General features: G+C 38.6%; 1 protein-coding gene across 1 annotated transcript in view; it reads left to right on the top strand.

Annotated features, from left to right (window-relative positions):
- LOC114650602 (rho guanine nucleotide exchange factor 17-like) overlaps positions 1–16,344 on the top strand; it is a 274,372-nt gene that overhangs the window by 203,575 nt on the left and 54,453 nt on the right. The window contains exon 3 of the mRNA XM_028800349.2: positions 8,414–8,596. Within this exon, the coding sequence (XP_028656182.2) occupies positions 8,414–8,596 (183 nt within the window). The remainder of the gene's footprint in view (positions 1–8,413; positions 8,597–16,344) is intronic.

The following is a 16,344-nucleotide window of genomic DNA, read 5'->3' as shown; positions in this document are numbered from 1 at the left end:
TAGACATCAATTTATTTTATTAACCAACTTTTGTATTGTAGCCTATGACAGTAACTTTGGGTGGAAGGCAGGAACCAACACTGGGTGACACATCAGGTTGCAAACACACTACCTTAGAACAGGCCTATGTTGAGCTGTCATTTAAACTAATACACACATTTGGTATGTATGGAGTCAAGCTGAATAGCCAGTTAAACACCACACTTGCGCAGGGAAAATGTGTCAAGTTGACACAGCCATTAAATGGAAGATTGCTGAACCCATTCCTTGGAAGGAACTGTTGTGCCACTGAATATGAGAAGTTATATTCCATTCCCAACATAGCCAGAAAATGGCAAGTTGCTTCTAAGTTTTATATTATTTAAGCAAATGTGCGCAATTAGTTCTTGGGTGAAGTACTAAGGGCACTCATAGAATCTAGTGGCATGTTAAGATACTTTGATATATATATTTATTTATTTTTTTTAAGTTGCAGGTCATTTTTACTTTTTCAAAAAAAAAAAATAACCCAACATGGAATGAAATTAATTTTTCTGAGTGATAACTTGGACTCCACGATTTAGCTCAGTTGCATGATGATGCATTGGTGTAGCACATAAAGGTTTCCTTTTTTAGAGCTGGTAGTCTGATAAGCATCTCTTAATGTCCACTCATAGCGTATGTGAGCTAATTAATAAGAAAGAACGACCAGAACTTAAAAAAGAGCAAAATCTCAAAAAGCAAGAAGAAGAATTAATGTTACACACGCAGGTGGTTGCTTCATTCCCCTAAATATTTGGCAAACACATTTTGTAGTTTCTTGATTGACACAAAAAAGTCAGAAAACTGGGAATTGACAGTTTGTTTAATACAGGCTGGAGTTCATTTTACAGCAGAAGGAGGTTGATATGAACTCCTGCGGTTATGGTGGTCTGCAGGGCTGAACTTGAGGACCACTTAGCACACAAATTAATGTAACATTGAAGTATGCAGCTCTACCATAACATTCAGTGTCATCTGAGCCTGTGTCTGCACTGCTCATCATTAAATGTCAGTATCTGGATACAATTTAAGGAGTAAACTCTACATGAAAAGATTAATTAAAAAGAATATGGTAAAAGAAGGTTAACATTTAAAGATATGGCAAAATTGCAAATATCAAATTTTTGTTTATGTGTAAATATACTAGTATATATTTCTGAATGCAAAATAAGATAAGAAAAAGACTAATTTGATAATTTAAAAATAAGATTAAACCACTTTTATCTGAAACTGGTTGGAATGAAAAATTGTAGCTACAGTGGGACTCCTGTAATGAACTTGGGGAATGCCTGTTGTAGAGTTTTACTGATTGCAGTTGCCAGGTCAAGGCACCAGGCCTGTATCCTCAGCCGTCACCTGGGCCAGCACTTTAAAGCTCAATTACTTCATTGCTGTCTAATGACGACAGCTCCTGCATGACAGCTACTATAAATAAGTCCATTAATAACCGCAACATCCGGTTACTTTTCATATGGATTTTTTCCATGTTGTTTTGCATACTGTAGCTATAGTTCTTTGCTGACCCTTCTCATTGTCTTTGCCTGAGGCCTTTCTTATGTCCACTGGGGCTCAATTTTGTTTAGCCAGAGGGGGTTGTAATGATATCTCATTCATGACCTGCTCATCACTAGTGTCACTACCTTGAGCCGGTATGTTGCTCCAGTTGATGAGGTATTTTGTTTGACCGTCCAGTTGTCAGGTTGTGATTTGTTTCATCATAAAGACATACAATATTGTGTCATACACAGTGTTAATTGTGAGGAGAGTTGTAGTGACAGATATTTGTTTTTTTTGTTTTGTTTTGTTTTGTTTTTGTTTTAAAACACAGTTATGGTGAGTGTAGATGTCTGCATGAGTGTTCCATACGGTTGCTGCTGCCCTAGATCTTCATCACATTGTATTAAAATAACTGGGGAATAGGCTGAAGTGAATTGCACTAGTTTGAGAATATTATGCTACGGGTTTAGGAAATGAAAATTTCGAAAAATAAAATGAAAGGCTTTGAAGAATTACAGACAGCTCTAATAAATACAAATAATTGGTAAACTCTATATATGCTACTTTATTTTATTGTTTTTGACATTCCAAGATTAACATAAATAAGAATCCTGCTCTGGTTACATTTTGAATTTGAGCTTTCTAATGAATGGACTTTTCCCAGAGAGTCTCAGAAACTTGTTGAGTCTGTGTTGGCCTGTGCAGTGATGAGAAGCTGTCAGTCTTGAAAAGTTTATCAGCTAAAATCTTCTAAAGCAGGCTTTGTTCTTGCATGGTCCTGATGTTCCCCCTGTGGCTGCTGGTTTTCAGTTCAGCTGCTACATTAGTCTGAGGCTGATTTATTGAATTCCTTTTTTTTTTTTCTTTGATGCCTTATTTTGCTTTGTGTCTGCGAAGTCTGAATTGTCTGGCCATGTGTGTTTACATAAGAGGTGTAGACAGTTGCATATTAAGGCCATTATTAGTCACAAACTGGTCTGTTAGCTTTCATTTTTCAGCTCCATTTATTTTAAAAATAGCGTTGAATCAACAAAGACACTAACAATGCATCCTGCAGAGTGTGCTCATCAACAGGAGAGTCCTTTTAGAAAAAAACCATGGAGCAGATCTTAATAAACAATTTCAGGCAAGAAAATCCCATACCACTAGCAGTGCTTTTTAAATAATTCGGACATATCTCTTAGTCGACTGGAAGCAAAAACAAGCTTGTTTATTTAAAGAGAGAGAGGTCACCTAAAGGCCATAACTGATCTTGATCAAAAAATTAACATTCAAAGGCCTACTGAATCCAGCTGAGAGATTGTGGGGAATCAACACTTATCTTGGCAACATCTGGTGTTAAGCAGGAAGTAACCCTGGATGGGGTACCAGTCCAACCAGGGGACTGATAACAGTGTAATTACACTTACAATTTGCAATCAATAGTTAATCTAATCTGTGTGTCTTTGGGTTATGGGTGGAAAACCAGAGCATCCAGAGTAAATCCTCTCACAGACACAGGATCTGTGAGGCAGCAGCACTTCTACTGTGGAGTGTTGTAAAAAATAGAGGAGCAAAATTCCACGGCCATAGGCCCAGACAGATAAATGCATACTTGATGTACTCCGAAGTTAGGCGTAGTGTTCATAATGGGAAATGGGGAGATGATATCCCAAAGGCCACCACATCAAAAACTATAAGAGCTCAACCCCTAGAGGGACACACAGAATTCTGTCTTTCGTTGTTAAGTCTTTTCAGTTCATATGCATCCAAGTGGCTGTTTGCTTTCATTTAACTAATTTCTTTTTGAGAGTTTAACCTCTGTTTTCTTTCATAGTTAACCAACATCTTCCAGTTTGCAGAGGTCAGACTTCACTAGTCTGGGTATTTTAGTCCAGATGAATGAATTTACTGTGTCTTTTTTCTTCTTGGAGTTAAGTGATAAGAAGTTAATGTCAATGTCAATTTATTTATATAGCACATTTAAAACAACATAGTAATGATGTGGCCAAAGTGCTTTACAATAATAGAATAGAAGAAAAACAAAACAATTAATATAAAACATAAATAGAAATAAAATATATGAACATAAAATAAAATACATAATAAATAGAAGTAATGTTATATACATAAAAAATAGAAGTAATATTATATAATCACAAAGAGGAAACCATCAGTATTACTGAAGGTCACAGAATGCAAGTGAATAGAAATGAGTCTTTAATCTTGTTTTAAACAGTTCAATTGTACATGACTCCTTTATATGATGAGGTAAAGAGTTCCACAGGCGAGGCGCAGCAGCTGCAAAAGCTCTGTCCCCCTTGGTTTTACACATGGTATGAGGGACAACCAGAGACAGCTGACCAGAAGATCTAAGCACTCTAGATGGCTGATGTAAAACACACAGTTCAGATAAATAGGCAGGAGCAAGCCCATGTAAAGATTTAAAAACTAGCAGCAAGATTTTAAAATCAATTCAAACACTGACAGGCAGCCAGTGTAAAGAAGCTAAAATAGGAGAAACAGAGTCATACTTTCTTGCCCCAACCAGAAAGTGAGCGGCAGCATTTTGGACCAACTGTAACCTGCATATCAGGCATTTGTTAATCCCAGAATACAGCGAGTTGCAGTAATCGAGGCGAGAAAAAATAAACGCATGAGTAGTGTAAAGGACAGCCGAGTTCCATGCCCGGCAGGGACACCTCTGCTGCATCTGTTCCTGGGGAGCCACCACGGACAGCTCAATACCTCCCCCGGGACGCTTGGTGGCAGCCTCCCTGGCGGATGATGATTCCCCAGCCTGGCACATGGCTCCATGGGACATGGAGTCCTCGACAGCCTGGTTGGGGCCTTGGATGGCTACCTGGGGGAGCTGCATGGACTTTCTAGCCCGGCTGGTCAATTCCTCAGCCCCACCCGGAAATGTAATTATGCCCAGGTGACCAAGCACCTGGACTACGTCCGGGTGGGGTATAAAAAGGCCAGCCACCACCACTCGAGAGAGCCAGAGTCGGGAGGAGGAGGAGGACTAAGCCTGAGGAGGAGTGGTGGTGCTGCTGCTGAGGTGGAGAGAAGTGTGGTTTGTTGTGCTATATTGAAGTGCTTTTGGGACTGTGTTGGGCCTGTGGGACACGGAGAAGACGTGCCCCACGGCTGAAGAAGAATAAAAACTGTTTTAATTAAGTACGTGCCTCTCCCTGAGTCTGTGCCGGGTCGGGAGCTATATAGCGCTCATATTACAGTAGCTATCTCAAGATCCCTAGAAGATAAAAAAGGCTTTATCTTACCTAATAGACAAAGTTGGAAAAAAGCAACTCTTGACTACAGAATTTACTTGTTTCTCAAAAGAGAGGTTACTATCAAAGGTAACACCAAGATTGCGGACTTGAGGTTTGGAAAAGACAGAGAAAGAGCTGAGAAGTCCAAGACCAATTTGGTTTACTATTTTGTTTGTTTTTTCTTACATATTGTATTTTTAATAAAGTGTGTTGGCATACAATCTGTATGGTATGTCATTTGGAATGGAAGAAGAGCAACATTTGATGCAGTGCTGTCAATTAAGAAAAGACATTTACCTTTGTGAGGGTTGTAGTGATTGTACATGTCTATTCAAAAAAGCTACTTTTGTTTCTGGAAATGGACATTGGAATGAAGATGGCTAATTAAACACAGGGGTGTAGTGGCAGGGAGGATGAGGGTGAGATGCAGAACTGAAAACAGGTGGCATGAAAATCAGTAGCCATGAGGTGGCACCACAGGACAAGGATAGCACCTTTATAGCATCCAGGTAGAGCACTGTGTATCTCAGTAGTGTTTGTCACTAGCAGGATGGTTGGGGATGACTTTTGTTGTAGTTCGCATTTGTTTTCAAAACGCTAAAGGCTAGGCTTCCCCAGTGTAAAACAACTCCCAAGTTAATCATCCTTTGCATTTGCAAGTAGGCCACTGTTAATGGGGCAAGAGAGTCCGAGAGAACTGAAAAGCACTTATTAATCAGCATTTTTATTGCCAGTCACATCAGTAGAAAGGCTCAGCCAACACTGAGGGATTCCCAAACAAAACAGCCTCTAGGATTGCCAGTGACAAGTGAAGACATTGACTTCTACAGGCTGAAAGCCAGCAACTGTTGGCGGTGATTTGGGGGGGATGGGGATGGAGGTCAATGTGTCTTGTTCTCATCACAGACCATTTTTTGTTATCAAATGAAAAATCACACAATAAGCATCATTGTATCATAAAGATAATAGTCCCATTTAAAGAGAGAGCTGACTGGTTGGCAGCTGGACTCTTCATTTCTAAAGAAGATGGGACCTAAATGGCCTTGGAACAGTTGTATTCTAGCTGGACAGTCACTTGACAACCACCATGGATAACCTAATTCCAGTGATTTGCAGCAAGACAAGTTGAAAAATCACAATTGGCAGGCCCACCTGTGCAGCATGGACAGCACTCATCCTAATATTACAGTGGTAGTAATGCTACTAGGCCAAGTATGAGTACACTGGCAACATTGTGTACACGGGGGTCCAGTCCGATGGCAGAATGTGTGGGTTTCAGAGATCAAAACACTTTATAGTGCCTTTGCAGTTACATCAGAGGTTGATAGCACCTTTTATTTTGCCATTATAGCCTTACCTTACACTTGACTAGTAGCCTGATGCAAATATGGAGGGAGTAGGTAAACTCCTTAAATTGATGGAAGCCTTTACTTTTGCCATATGTCATACACACATTGGCAAAGGACTTGCTAGTTTCTGGCCAAAACCTTTAATTTGCCAGGAGGTCAGTGTGACGGTGCCAGTTCTTCTTAATGCTCCTCCTTACCGTTTGGGAACCTCTCAAACCCAACACCATCAATAACGTAACCAGATGAGTTTGGCAAATGGGGACAAAACATGATAAGCAATGGGATGGTGGAAAAATGTTCAGTGCTTTTACTAAAACAAACCAAAACAAAAGTGTTCAAATAGTGCAGTGCATCACAACTTTTTCAAGAAATAAATAATCCATAAAAACGTGAAATGGGTGGAGGTTAAAAATCCAATAAATATTCTCTTTAAAACGAGGTTAAAGTCCCTTTTTAAAAACCCAGTGCCTTCTCCTTTTAACTGGCGGCTCCCCTGCTTCTCCCATAGGGGACAAAAGGGGAGTCACCCAATCTGCAGGTGCAGCTAACCTTCAACTGGTCCGGCAGCCTTCCCTTCCTTGGCTACATACAGCTCCCTCACCAGACTAAGACTCAGGTCCCCAGTGACTAGGGCACTCATACCGGGGCTCTCCCTCCCAAGCCTCCTCAACCTCCACAGTCCATAATTCTGGTCACTCCTGCTCCTCTGAAATGCTCAGCAGGAGTGACCCTATCCATACACTCCTCCCGGGCTCTCCTCACAGCTGCCTGCATTTGCTCCAGCGAGCCTACTCTCTCACTCACTCCCACACCGGTTTTTACGGCCTCCTACCTTCTTCTTTCCTTAACCCCCGTCTTTTTTCTCTTTTTTTTTTCCTTCCCTTCCCTGTCCCCTTTTTATATGGGGATGTGGCACATGTGTGGTGATTAGCAGCTCCCGGCATCAATTTTGGCCACGGGTGACCCCATACCTGTGCATCTAAGTGTGGAAACGCCCGCGCCACAACGTGCCCAGAAACCGTTCACACACCCCCGGCAATTATTTATTTAAAAACTGGCCATCCGTTCAGAGCGACAGACCCGCTAAATCACAGTCAGCCTATCAAAAAGCTGAACATCTAAGGGAGGTAAACTGTAACTTTTTAATTTAATAAATTGTTATTAAGCCCACTTCCACTGAACCCATTACACTATAAAATAGTCTATATATGTAAAATTGAGTTTCTGTCTGAGTATCTTGGGAAAAATCACAACATCTATTACTATAAACCTTAGCATTTTTTCCAGTAAAGCCTAACTTTGAATATAAGCAATTAAAATTTTAATTTTCAATGTATAAATATGTAGAAAAAAAAATAAAAACCTGAGATGACCTCCCTACAAGTTTTCTCTGGGTCTTTGTGCCTTTTAACTTTGGTATCTCTAAAACATAACTTGATATCAATGTGATTTTTACTTCAAAAGAATTAAAAGCAGCTCTGTAACAAAACAGGGATTTCATACACCTATGTTGCCCACAATAATCTTTGAGAATTTCCATATATTTATATGTTGAAAAAGAACAAAATTTTTGCATTTGCTGCACAATAATTATGTTCATTCTTTTCTGAATGTTTATATTATGACAAACAAAAAAGGTCATATTCAGGTTTTGTCTAGGGCAAATAATAAGCGAACAAATGACCCATTTGTGATGAGGGCTATACTTGACATGGAGTAATGAAAGATTTTCAAGAAGGCAGCAGTGAGACAGGCAAACACTTCATAGGAATCCACTAGGAGTGCTGCTTAGGACGGTGTATTTGCTTCCTGAATCTACTGCTTGATTTGTCTCTCAGCATTAAAGCTGCAAATTACAACTCTGGTGCATTCTACATGCTCTATGACATTTTAATATTATTACAGAACTATTGTGATAATTGTTACAGTTCTATGAATTGGTTTTGGCTACAGAATTATTTCTGTTTCTTTAAATCTTGCAGTTAATTCAACATTGCATTTTTCATTTATAATGTTTACCTACAAGAAATCTGCCCACAAGTAATTTGTGCAGCCTATCTCAGTTTATCTAACCTGCATGTGTGTACAGGGCATTCTTGTGCATGTGTGCCAAAGGTAGGTGGGTATATAGGAAGTTTCTTTCTGTAACACTGTGTTTTAAGTCTGCACATGTGAAATGGTGTACACTCCAGCCTGACCTTTGCCTACCTGTGCTGGTTGCAACTCTGCTGCCGTAAGTTTGTATCTATGGAATGGTATAACTCACCTTCTCATTCTGTATTTCTCCAGGGCTACATGAGGCCCCTGAAGCAGCCCGAGAACTCTGTCATCTGTGATCCTGGGTTGGTGGATGAGATGTTCTATCAGATCCCTGAAATCCTGGAGCACCATGAACAGTTTCTTGAGCAGATCCTGACATGTGTGCAGGAGTGGCACGACAAGCAGAAAGTAGGAGACCTCCTCATTGAGTCTGTAAGTGTGGCCAAGTGTAATCTATCACTGAACACCCTCCAAATGTCTTCTGTTTGCATTGAACAGGATTTAATAGATCGTGATAGTGGTAATACAGTTTTGTAGCTAGTTGTTGTGGCAGTTCTGAATTTTAGGGAGTCTCTTCAACAGAATACTTGAATTGTTTTCCACTAACTCACTATTTAATGTGCTGCTCTATTTTATTCTGTCAGCGGGTGTCCCCGATATTCGAACCCCTTCACTTGTTCCACATTTTGTTATGTTGCAGATTTGGGGATATTCTGATATAGCATCTTGCCCCTATGAATTCCACCTCATGTTATCCTAGGTAAAATGCTGCACAAATATTTCTGTGTTTCTACCACTGGACAACTGCCAGATGAAAGAGACTTACTCAAGGTGACATAGTGAGTCAGTTTTTGGGACTAAACCAGTGTCCTTCATGCTTATTGCACAACATTGAATGTCAGCTTATATATCACATTAGTGAATAACAAGCTTTAGGAAGGTTCCAAATTTGTTATAAATGTGTGTTTATTTAATATATATGTAAAACTAGGGGGCTTTGCTCGCCAACCCCCTGGCCTGCGCTACACGCCAGCCACTTCGCATCTCTGCCGCTCGCGTATGTGGATTTCACTTTTACCAAACAAAAAATCTTTTAATTCTCGTGGATACGCCCATTGGGAAGAAACACTACTTTTCCCTGATGGCAACATGAATTAGGTGATCTACAAGTCTCCGACTTAAACTTTAAAGCCGTACAGTATCTACATACTTCTGTCATATCACCTATGTCCATATATTCAATCTCTTTTCACTGTTCCATTATTTCACCGAGTAATAATTTCCATGTGTTTGCACTAATGTGATCTTTACTATCTTTTCTTGAGACTTTCGAATTTTAGTACTTTCATAATCTCTAACCTGCTCTGCATGTATATCATTTTTGAACCTCTTTACAACGTTCTACTTTGTCATCTACTTTGTTTATTTCTGGCCCCGGGCGTGCTTAAATCTCTTGGCACAAAGTCTTGTCTCATGGGACATGACATTATCGCTCTGAAAAAGTCTTGTCTCCTCCCAGGCTAAAAAGTCTCGCCTTCTCCCAGGATTTTTTATATAATAGAGAAATATATATACACACACGTGTATACTGTATATACATACATACACAATTTATCTGAACTATACATTTCTAACTAGTAATGTGAAGGTTGAGTGAGGTTTTTGACACATGTATTACATGTCTATTACCTTTTTTTTATTGGCTATTTCTTAAATTAAAGGAAAAATCCAACCTAAAAGATTAACCACATCTAACACAATACAATATAGACAACATAAAATGTGCACACATCTTTTTACTGCAGTAGAACTTGGCCACTTAAGTAGCACTAGGCTGTAGACCCAAGTGTATAGGTTCTAAATATTTCATCAAAGCCTATTTTGGTAATTTCTATGACATGTATCATATGCTTAATTTTTATTATGTCTAAATGTACATTTTTCAGATGCTTTTATGTAGTGTTTCTGTATGTGTTTTCTAAAACATCACACATTTTTTATTTGATCCTCAATTTTATATATCCTATGGTGCAAATTTTTCCAAAAGAACCCACAGAAGTGTAAAACTTGATAGGCCACCAATATTTATCTATACATTTCTGCAATTTAGCCAAAGTGCTTGAGAACAATACATTCCAGCATCTTTGATCGATATAGTCCAGTCTGATAACTAAACTCAAACCATTATGTTGGCCATGGTGCATTGAATAAGGAAAAAGATACCAGCAAATACCACAAAATATGTGAACAAGTAGTGGATAGGCAGAAGAGAAGACCTGGGTATACAAAACCAAAACAGACTGACTCCCTCACATTCATTACCAATTAATGCTTTAGAAAATGCATTTTGCTGTCCCCCTAGTGTGAAGTCTTTTTGTCTTGTGTTAGCCTTCAATTCTCATTTTTATTTCTCTGTTGTGGGAAAAGAAGTGGCCTCTCCATGATATTTTATTTGGGAATAACTGGCAAAGTCAGTTACCAGTAATTGTTGAATGCAGGGGTGGGCAAACTACCCCCTGTGGGCCCAGCATGTGGCCTGGATGTGAGTAGCTCATGGGCTACTTATAAAAAAAATAATACTTTTTCAGGCCTAATATGAATGTAAAATTGCCTGATGTAAGTTGCCATGTGGTGTCATCCAAAAACTAAATAAATAAAACTCTTGACTTTCCAAAAAGGAACAGTCTGTACCGCTGCTGCTTGGAAGGGTGAGTGTGTATGTTTATAGCTGCTTGCTTTCCGTTGTCCTGCATGTGAAGGAAGCATTTGACTTTGCACATGGCTTATCTTATCAGTGATGAACATGAAGGCGGAACTTTAGACATAATTCAGGGTCTTTGCACAAATGAGTTTAACAAACTCTGTTTACAAATGTGAAAGGAGGAAGGTAGAAGATGCAAAGTTTCCTAAACAAATAAAAAAAGAGAGTTTTTTTGGTAATGAATTGACCAGTACTGATTATTTTGCTGTGTTCACGTGCTGTTGGAAAGATGGAGCATCCAAGCTGTCAAGTAATAAATTTCACTTGAATCTCCAATGAAGTTGGAGCTTTGAGTCAGATAACTCTGAGAAAACAAAGCTACACTTTTACATCATCCAGCTGTATAAAATAAAAATATAACCTAATCAAGGCATTTTAGTGGTTGAATTTGCATTTGGAGTGACTTAATATATATACCTTTAATACATTTAGTTTTAGTTTATTAAAAAGTAGTTTATTTTTAATTGCTCTTTTTGGCAGACATGGCAGCAAATCAATAGTGATCTCTTGTGTTTCTCTCAAAAATCTGACCATAACCTTATGTGAATTCCCTAAAGTGAGAATGTGAATTGTTGCAAGTTGGAGTCCCTAAAACTCTGTTGGTATGTGAACTATGCATTACTGTACTTCTATTCTTGTATTTGGTGAGGTGTGGAGTAAAATTCACTTATCTGCAGCAACATCGTGATCGTATATTCGGGCAGTAAGTACTTTTTTCAAATGCATCATAACCGAGTCAGATGAGGATAGTTACAGCTTTCCATGTGAGCACATGTCAGTGTTGGTATAGTGCTGTTAATTTACCCTTTTCTCTGTGCTTCTCACTTTACAGTAATCTAAGTCACTTGCAACAGGCAAAAGTTGTTGTGTTTTTCCAAATTTAAGGAACTGTGTGGACTTTACTAGACATTCAGTGTGGATTGCCATCCATTGTGTTGAATTTCAGACTTGGTCTCACAGGGGTCATATGACCAATTTTGCAATTGTTTCATCTCCACTTGCTGTTAATGTGTACAATGTTTCTCACATCTTGCAGCACAAATTACTTCAACACTAGTCAACAGTGAAGTGAATTTAAAAATAAGTTTACCAACGTTTCTTGATTTTTACAAGTGTTCATAGTTCAGGATTTGGTTTCAAGGCTTCACACTGCAAAGTCTTTACCCTCTTACTGGTGTTTTAGCTTTACTCTTAATCAATCTCAATAAAAAAACTATATAAACCATTTCTTGGAGCTTTTGTTATTAAAGTTAATGTTTGTCATTAACACATGTGTTGGATTACCTAAGTTTATAGGCACACTTTGATTTTATACAGTGTGAGTGGTTATTGATAATGTGGCCTGCTATCACAGCACCTGCCATTGAATTTCCTTTCTGGGATTAATAAAGCATATCTCATCTAATCAAAAAAATGTTCCCATCCCTATTCTAAGGGGTTTTCAGATGCATGTTTTGGTATCCCGTGATAATGACTTCTTCATAAAACATCCCTTCAGAATTGTGCTGTTTGGCTTTTGTTTAAAATGAATTGTCTCTTACCATTTGAACAAGGAATTTCTAGACAGGCAGACTTGATGGGTCGGTGAACAGAGCCACCGTTGACGCCAATGCGTCTTCGTTCAGTTTATTAACCGTCGGCAAAGCTGACAGGGTGAGCTGTTAAGTGCATCCAGTTGTTACTGAGCCGTGGATCTGTCAGTGGTGTTGTAGGTGGCTTGAGACAAATCCTGTGCCTGCCATGCTCATTAAGCTGACTGAATTGTGTCAGCAAGAGTTGACGCTGTTAAATGAAATATCTTGTACTGGGTGCTTCAGACAACTTTGCATTCCACAGGGCCTCTGGTTTTCAGCCAAATCAGCTACCTTTTTAGTAAGAGCACATTAGGTTGGTAGACCATCTGTATTAGTATATCTAGGGGTCTTGGCTCTTAGTTTAGCTGTTCTACAGAATGTAGTGACAATGTGGGCAGGGGGAGCTCTAAGCTCTTATGTGCTTTATGTTCCAGTCCTAGGGTTGATGCCTCATTAAATATCCCTTCAGCACTGCCCAAGCTGATACTTAAATGCCACTTTTTCTGCTTTATATCCCCATGGAGTTTCAGCCCTGAATTGCAGAAATTTTTATTAGAACAAAAACTCTGCAGAGGACTAAATATCTTCAAATGAATTAATAATTACCCGGAAGTCTGCTTAATCCTTGCCCCTGCACAATTGTGCCCTGTTGTTAGAATTAAGTTGAGCTCATGTTGTGCTCAATTGTCAATCATCAGCATCCCCAAACCAGTCAGAGACAACACTTATAAGTTTGTTTCTTATGAAAGTTGATGAAGTTGGTCGAAAAATGTAAAATTATGACCAACAATATTCTGGAAACTTTGTGCATAGAGAAAATGCTCTATATTCCTTCCAAAAAACATCCTCTTTTGAACATCTCACCAAAACTAAACTGGCCAATCAGATTACTCAGAGGGATCAGACACACACATACACACACATAGACTGTAGCCTTTCATTATATAGTACATGTTAAGAATATGTTGCCAGTCTTAGTTGTTAGCTGTATGTTTGATTTTTGTTTTTATAACAATTTTTATTCACTTTTATTATTTGTGCATTGCTAGTTTGCCATTTGTTTTTTTTTTTTTGTTTTACAGACAACACCATTTTCTGTTTTGACATGGATGTGGCCATATTGTTTATTGGCAAAAGTCAGTGGCTATTTAAGGTGATGTCACACATTGAGATGTGTCCACACCCTTGGATTGACAATAAAATGCTCTCAAATTTTCTAGTCAGGGGGAGGATTACAGACTAAAGCCAACGTCACATTACGTGACTTTTTCTTGTGGACTATGTCAGATTTGCTGACTGCAGTTGCTGGTCTCATGGCTGCAACATGTCAGATTTCACGACTGAAAATCGCAGCTCACATCACATTTACCAGCTGAGCAACGATCCTCCAGCACAGTCATGCTAGACCCTTTTTCTGTAAACCAATGGCGTGCTGCCTGACAGTGCGGCACTTCATGAAGTGTTAACAGCTACAGCACGTTCAGCAGTAATCAGTGCCCTTTTTTTGTATTCTGTTATGGTATGTAAAATATGTGACATCAAACAGGCGAGCTTCTCTTCTTTTTGTCAGATCCACAGCCCCTGTGCTGTCTGACGGAGCCGTTGCTGTTGCAGCACTGTATAAAGGATTAATAGCTAATGTGCATTCATCTTCCTCATTGCTACATTCTATGAATTGTACTTCCGGCTGAACACACAATGCTTCTCAACTCTTGCTGTACACTAATGAGTCCCACCCCTTTAACCAAAGTGAAATTCAAATTTGTTTGATGTTAACTTGGCCATTTACAGACTACTTTGTGTCAGTCATTAGGTATGTCACATCAGCTACATGGGAGTGTGCCGCTGACTTCCTCCGACGGACTAATATTATGTAAATGAAGGCTAAGACTGAAAATCGCTGGAAAAGCCATCTAATGTGACACTGGCTTAAGTTTAGAACTTTTGTTTTCTTTTTTTGACTTTTTTCTATGCCTCTTGATGTGTGTCTTGGTGTAGTTTTTTTGTGATTATCTTTGATTTCTTTTGAATGTTATCTATGCCCTAATAACAGTTGCTGATTGCTCCTTAACACTTCTAGTTTCCTAGTAGGTTTAGAAAACTTGAAATGTAACTAGCTTCATCCCAACAGATGCCATATCTCAATTGACAACAAATTTATGGTTTAAAAGTGTGTGATCAACAGGATGCTGCAGAGAGGGCGTGTCAGGTTCACTCACCCATGGTTTTATGATTTTTTCCATTGCTCAAGCAGTTTAAACAGGGGTGGCCAACCCTATCACAAATCAGCACAGCTGGCCATTAAAGATTGTCACATTTGATTTTTCTACATTTAGCCGCAAACAGTGAAACCATTTTGCTCTTAGTGTGTGCTTGTAGCAATTCGAAGTTTCCTATTACTCTTCTGTGTGTCTTATTGACACAATACTGCCAGATTGTTCTTCCCTTCACTCTCCTTCCCAAAACTTCATTTCAGCATTGCCTTCAGACTAATTCTAATCCCAACCTTGAATGGATAATGTACAATGTGATATTTTTATGTCTACAGTTTTCACATTTTTCCCTTTGCTTATTCTGAAATAGTTCTTAACTGTTTTCTCCCATAGAGAAGAATGAATGGAAAAAGGACATAATAAGAAATGAGACAGTCAAAGATTCAACAAAAGGGTGAAAGAGATCTAAGAAAGCACAGAAAGGTTTGGTTAAAGTGCTATGGGCATGTGATGAGGAGAGACAAAGAATATGTGGGCAAAAAAGAGTAATGGGAATGGAAGTATATGGGAAGAGAAAGTGAGGGAGGCCAAAGAGGAGGTGGATGGATAAAGTAAGAGAAGATTTGAAGTAAAAGGTCTGAGAGGGGAGGAGGTGCAGGAGATGGATGATTAAGCACATCAACCCACATAGAAGTGGGAAGAGATGAAGAGGAAGAAGAAGATGATGAATAAGTGGGTTATTTTCAAAACTAGGAATTTTGAAATTACCATTATTTGGATGTGTGAAATTGATGTTTTCTGAAGGAATTCATCAAGTCTAAATACAGATCTCAAATTCTTGATGTGATTTTATAGACATATCTGAGATGGATACCTATTTAGTACAAATATTCAGCAAACATTTCAGAAGCTTATAAGACGAAATAGCTGTCAAATTCTGCATTAAATATTTCTCTTTTTTTCCAGTCTGAACAATTTGTTTTAGCAATTTGCATCTATAACATGTATTCAGTTAAACAGAAGGCCCAATGAATAGATTTTGTTCAGAGTCAGTAGGGCTCTGGCTTTACTGGAGTGTAGTAACAATGCCACTGTGATTGTAATCAGTTCATATATTCATAAGTTCTGCATGCCGCAGACAGACGTCACACTGGAAATGGCCAAATTGTGTTCAAGTATGCCTAAAATGCATAAATTCATCAAACACTCAAACTAGACCTTCATATCCAAATACCAGTACAATATTTCCTTCTAAATATGGAGAAAATAAAATGTTCATCTAAAAACATTTATTAAGAAATGTTGCTTGCAAGCTTTGAAGTTTTCCCATTTTCCTTTGGCATAAAAATGTAACTCACTATCAATGTTGTTTATTTCTATTCCTATCCAATAATAAGTCCCTTATTTTTACAAAGTCTTGTCAAGCCAGCAAGTATATTTACAGTTAAAAGACTGGAGTTAATCCTAGATGAATCATTACTACCTAAAACCAGACATTGTACAAAAGCAACTGAGAAGGATATTGTTCAGTCAAGGGAGGTTATGCTTAAATTGTGAGACCTCATCTGCACTAAAGTGTGCAGTTGTAGGCTTCATATCGCAAAGAAATGACATAACAGTGACACAAGAAAT

Source organism: Erpetoichthys calabaricus, chromosome 4 (assembly GCF_900747795.2).
Source record: "Erpetoichthys calabaricus chromosome 4, fErpCal1.3, whole genome shotgun sequence".
Classification (NCBI taxonomy): Eukaryota; Metazoa; Chordata; class Cladistia; order Polypteriformes; family Polypteridae; genus Erpetoichthys; species Erpetoichthys calabaricus.
The sequence above is the reverse complement of the archived record's forward strand: the minus strand, read 5'-3'. Positions and strand labels throughout refer to the sequence as shown.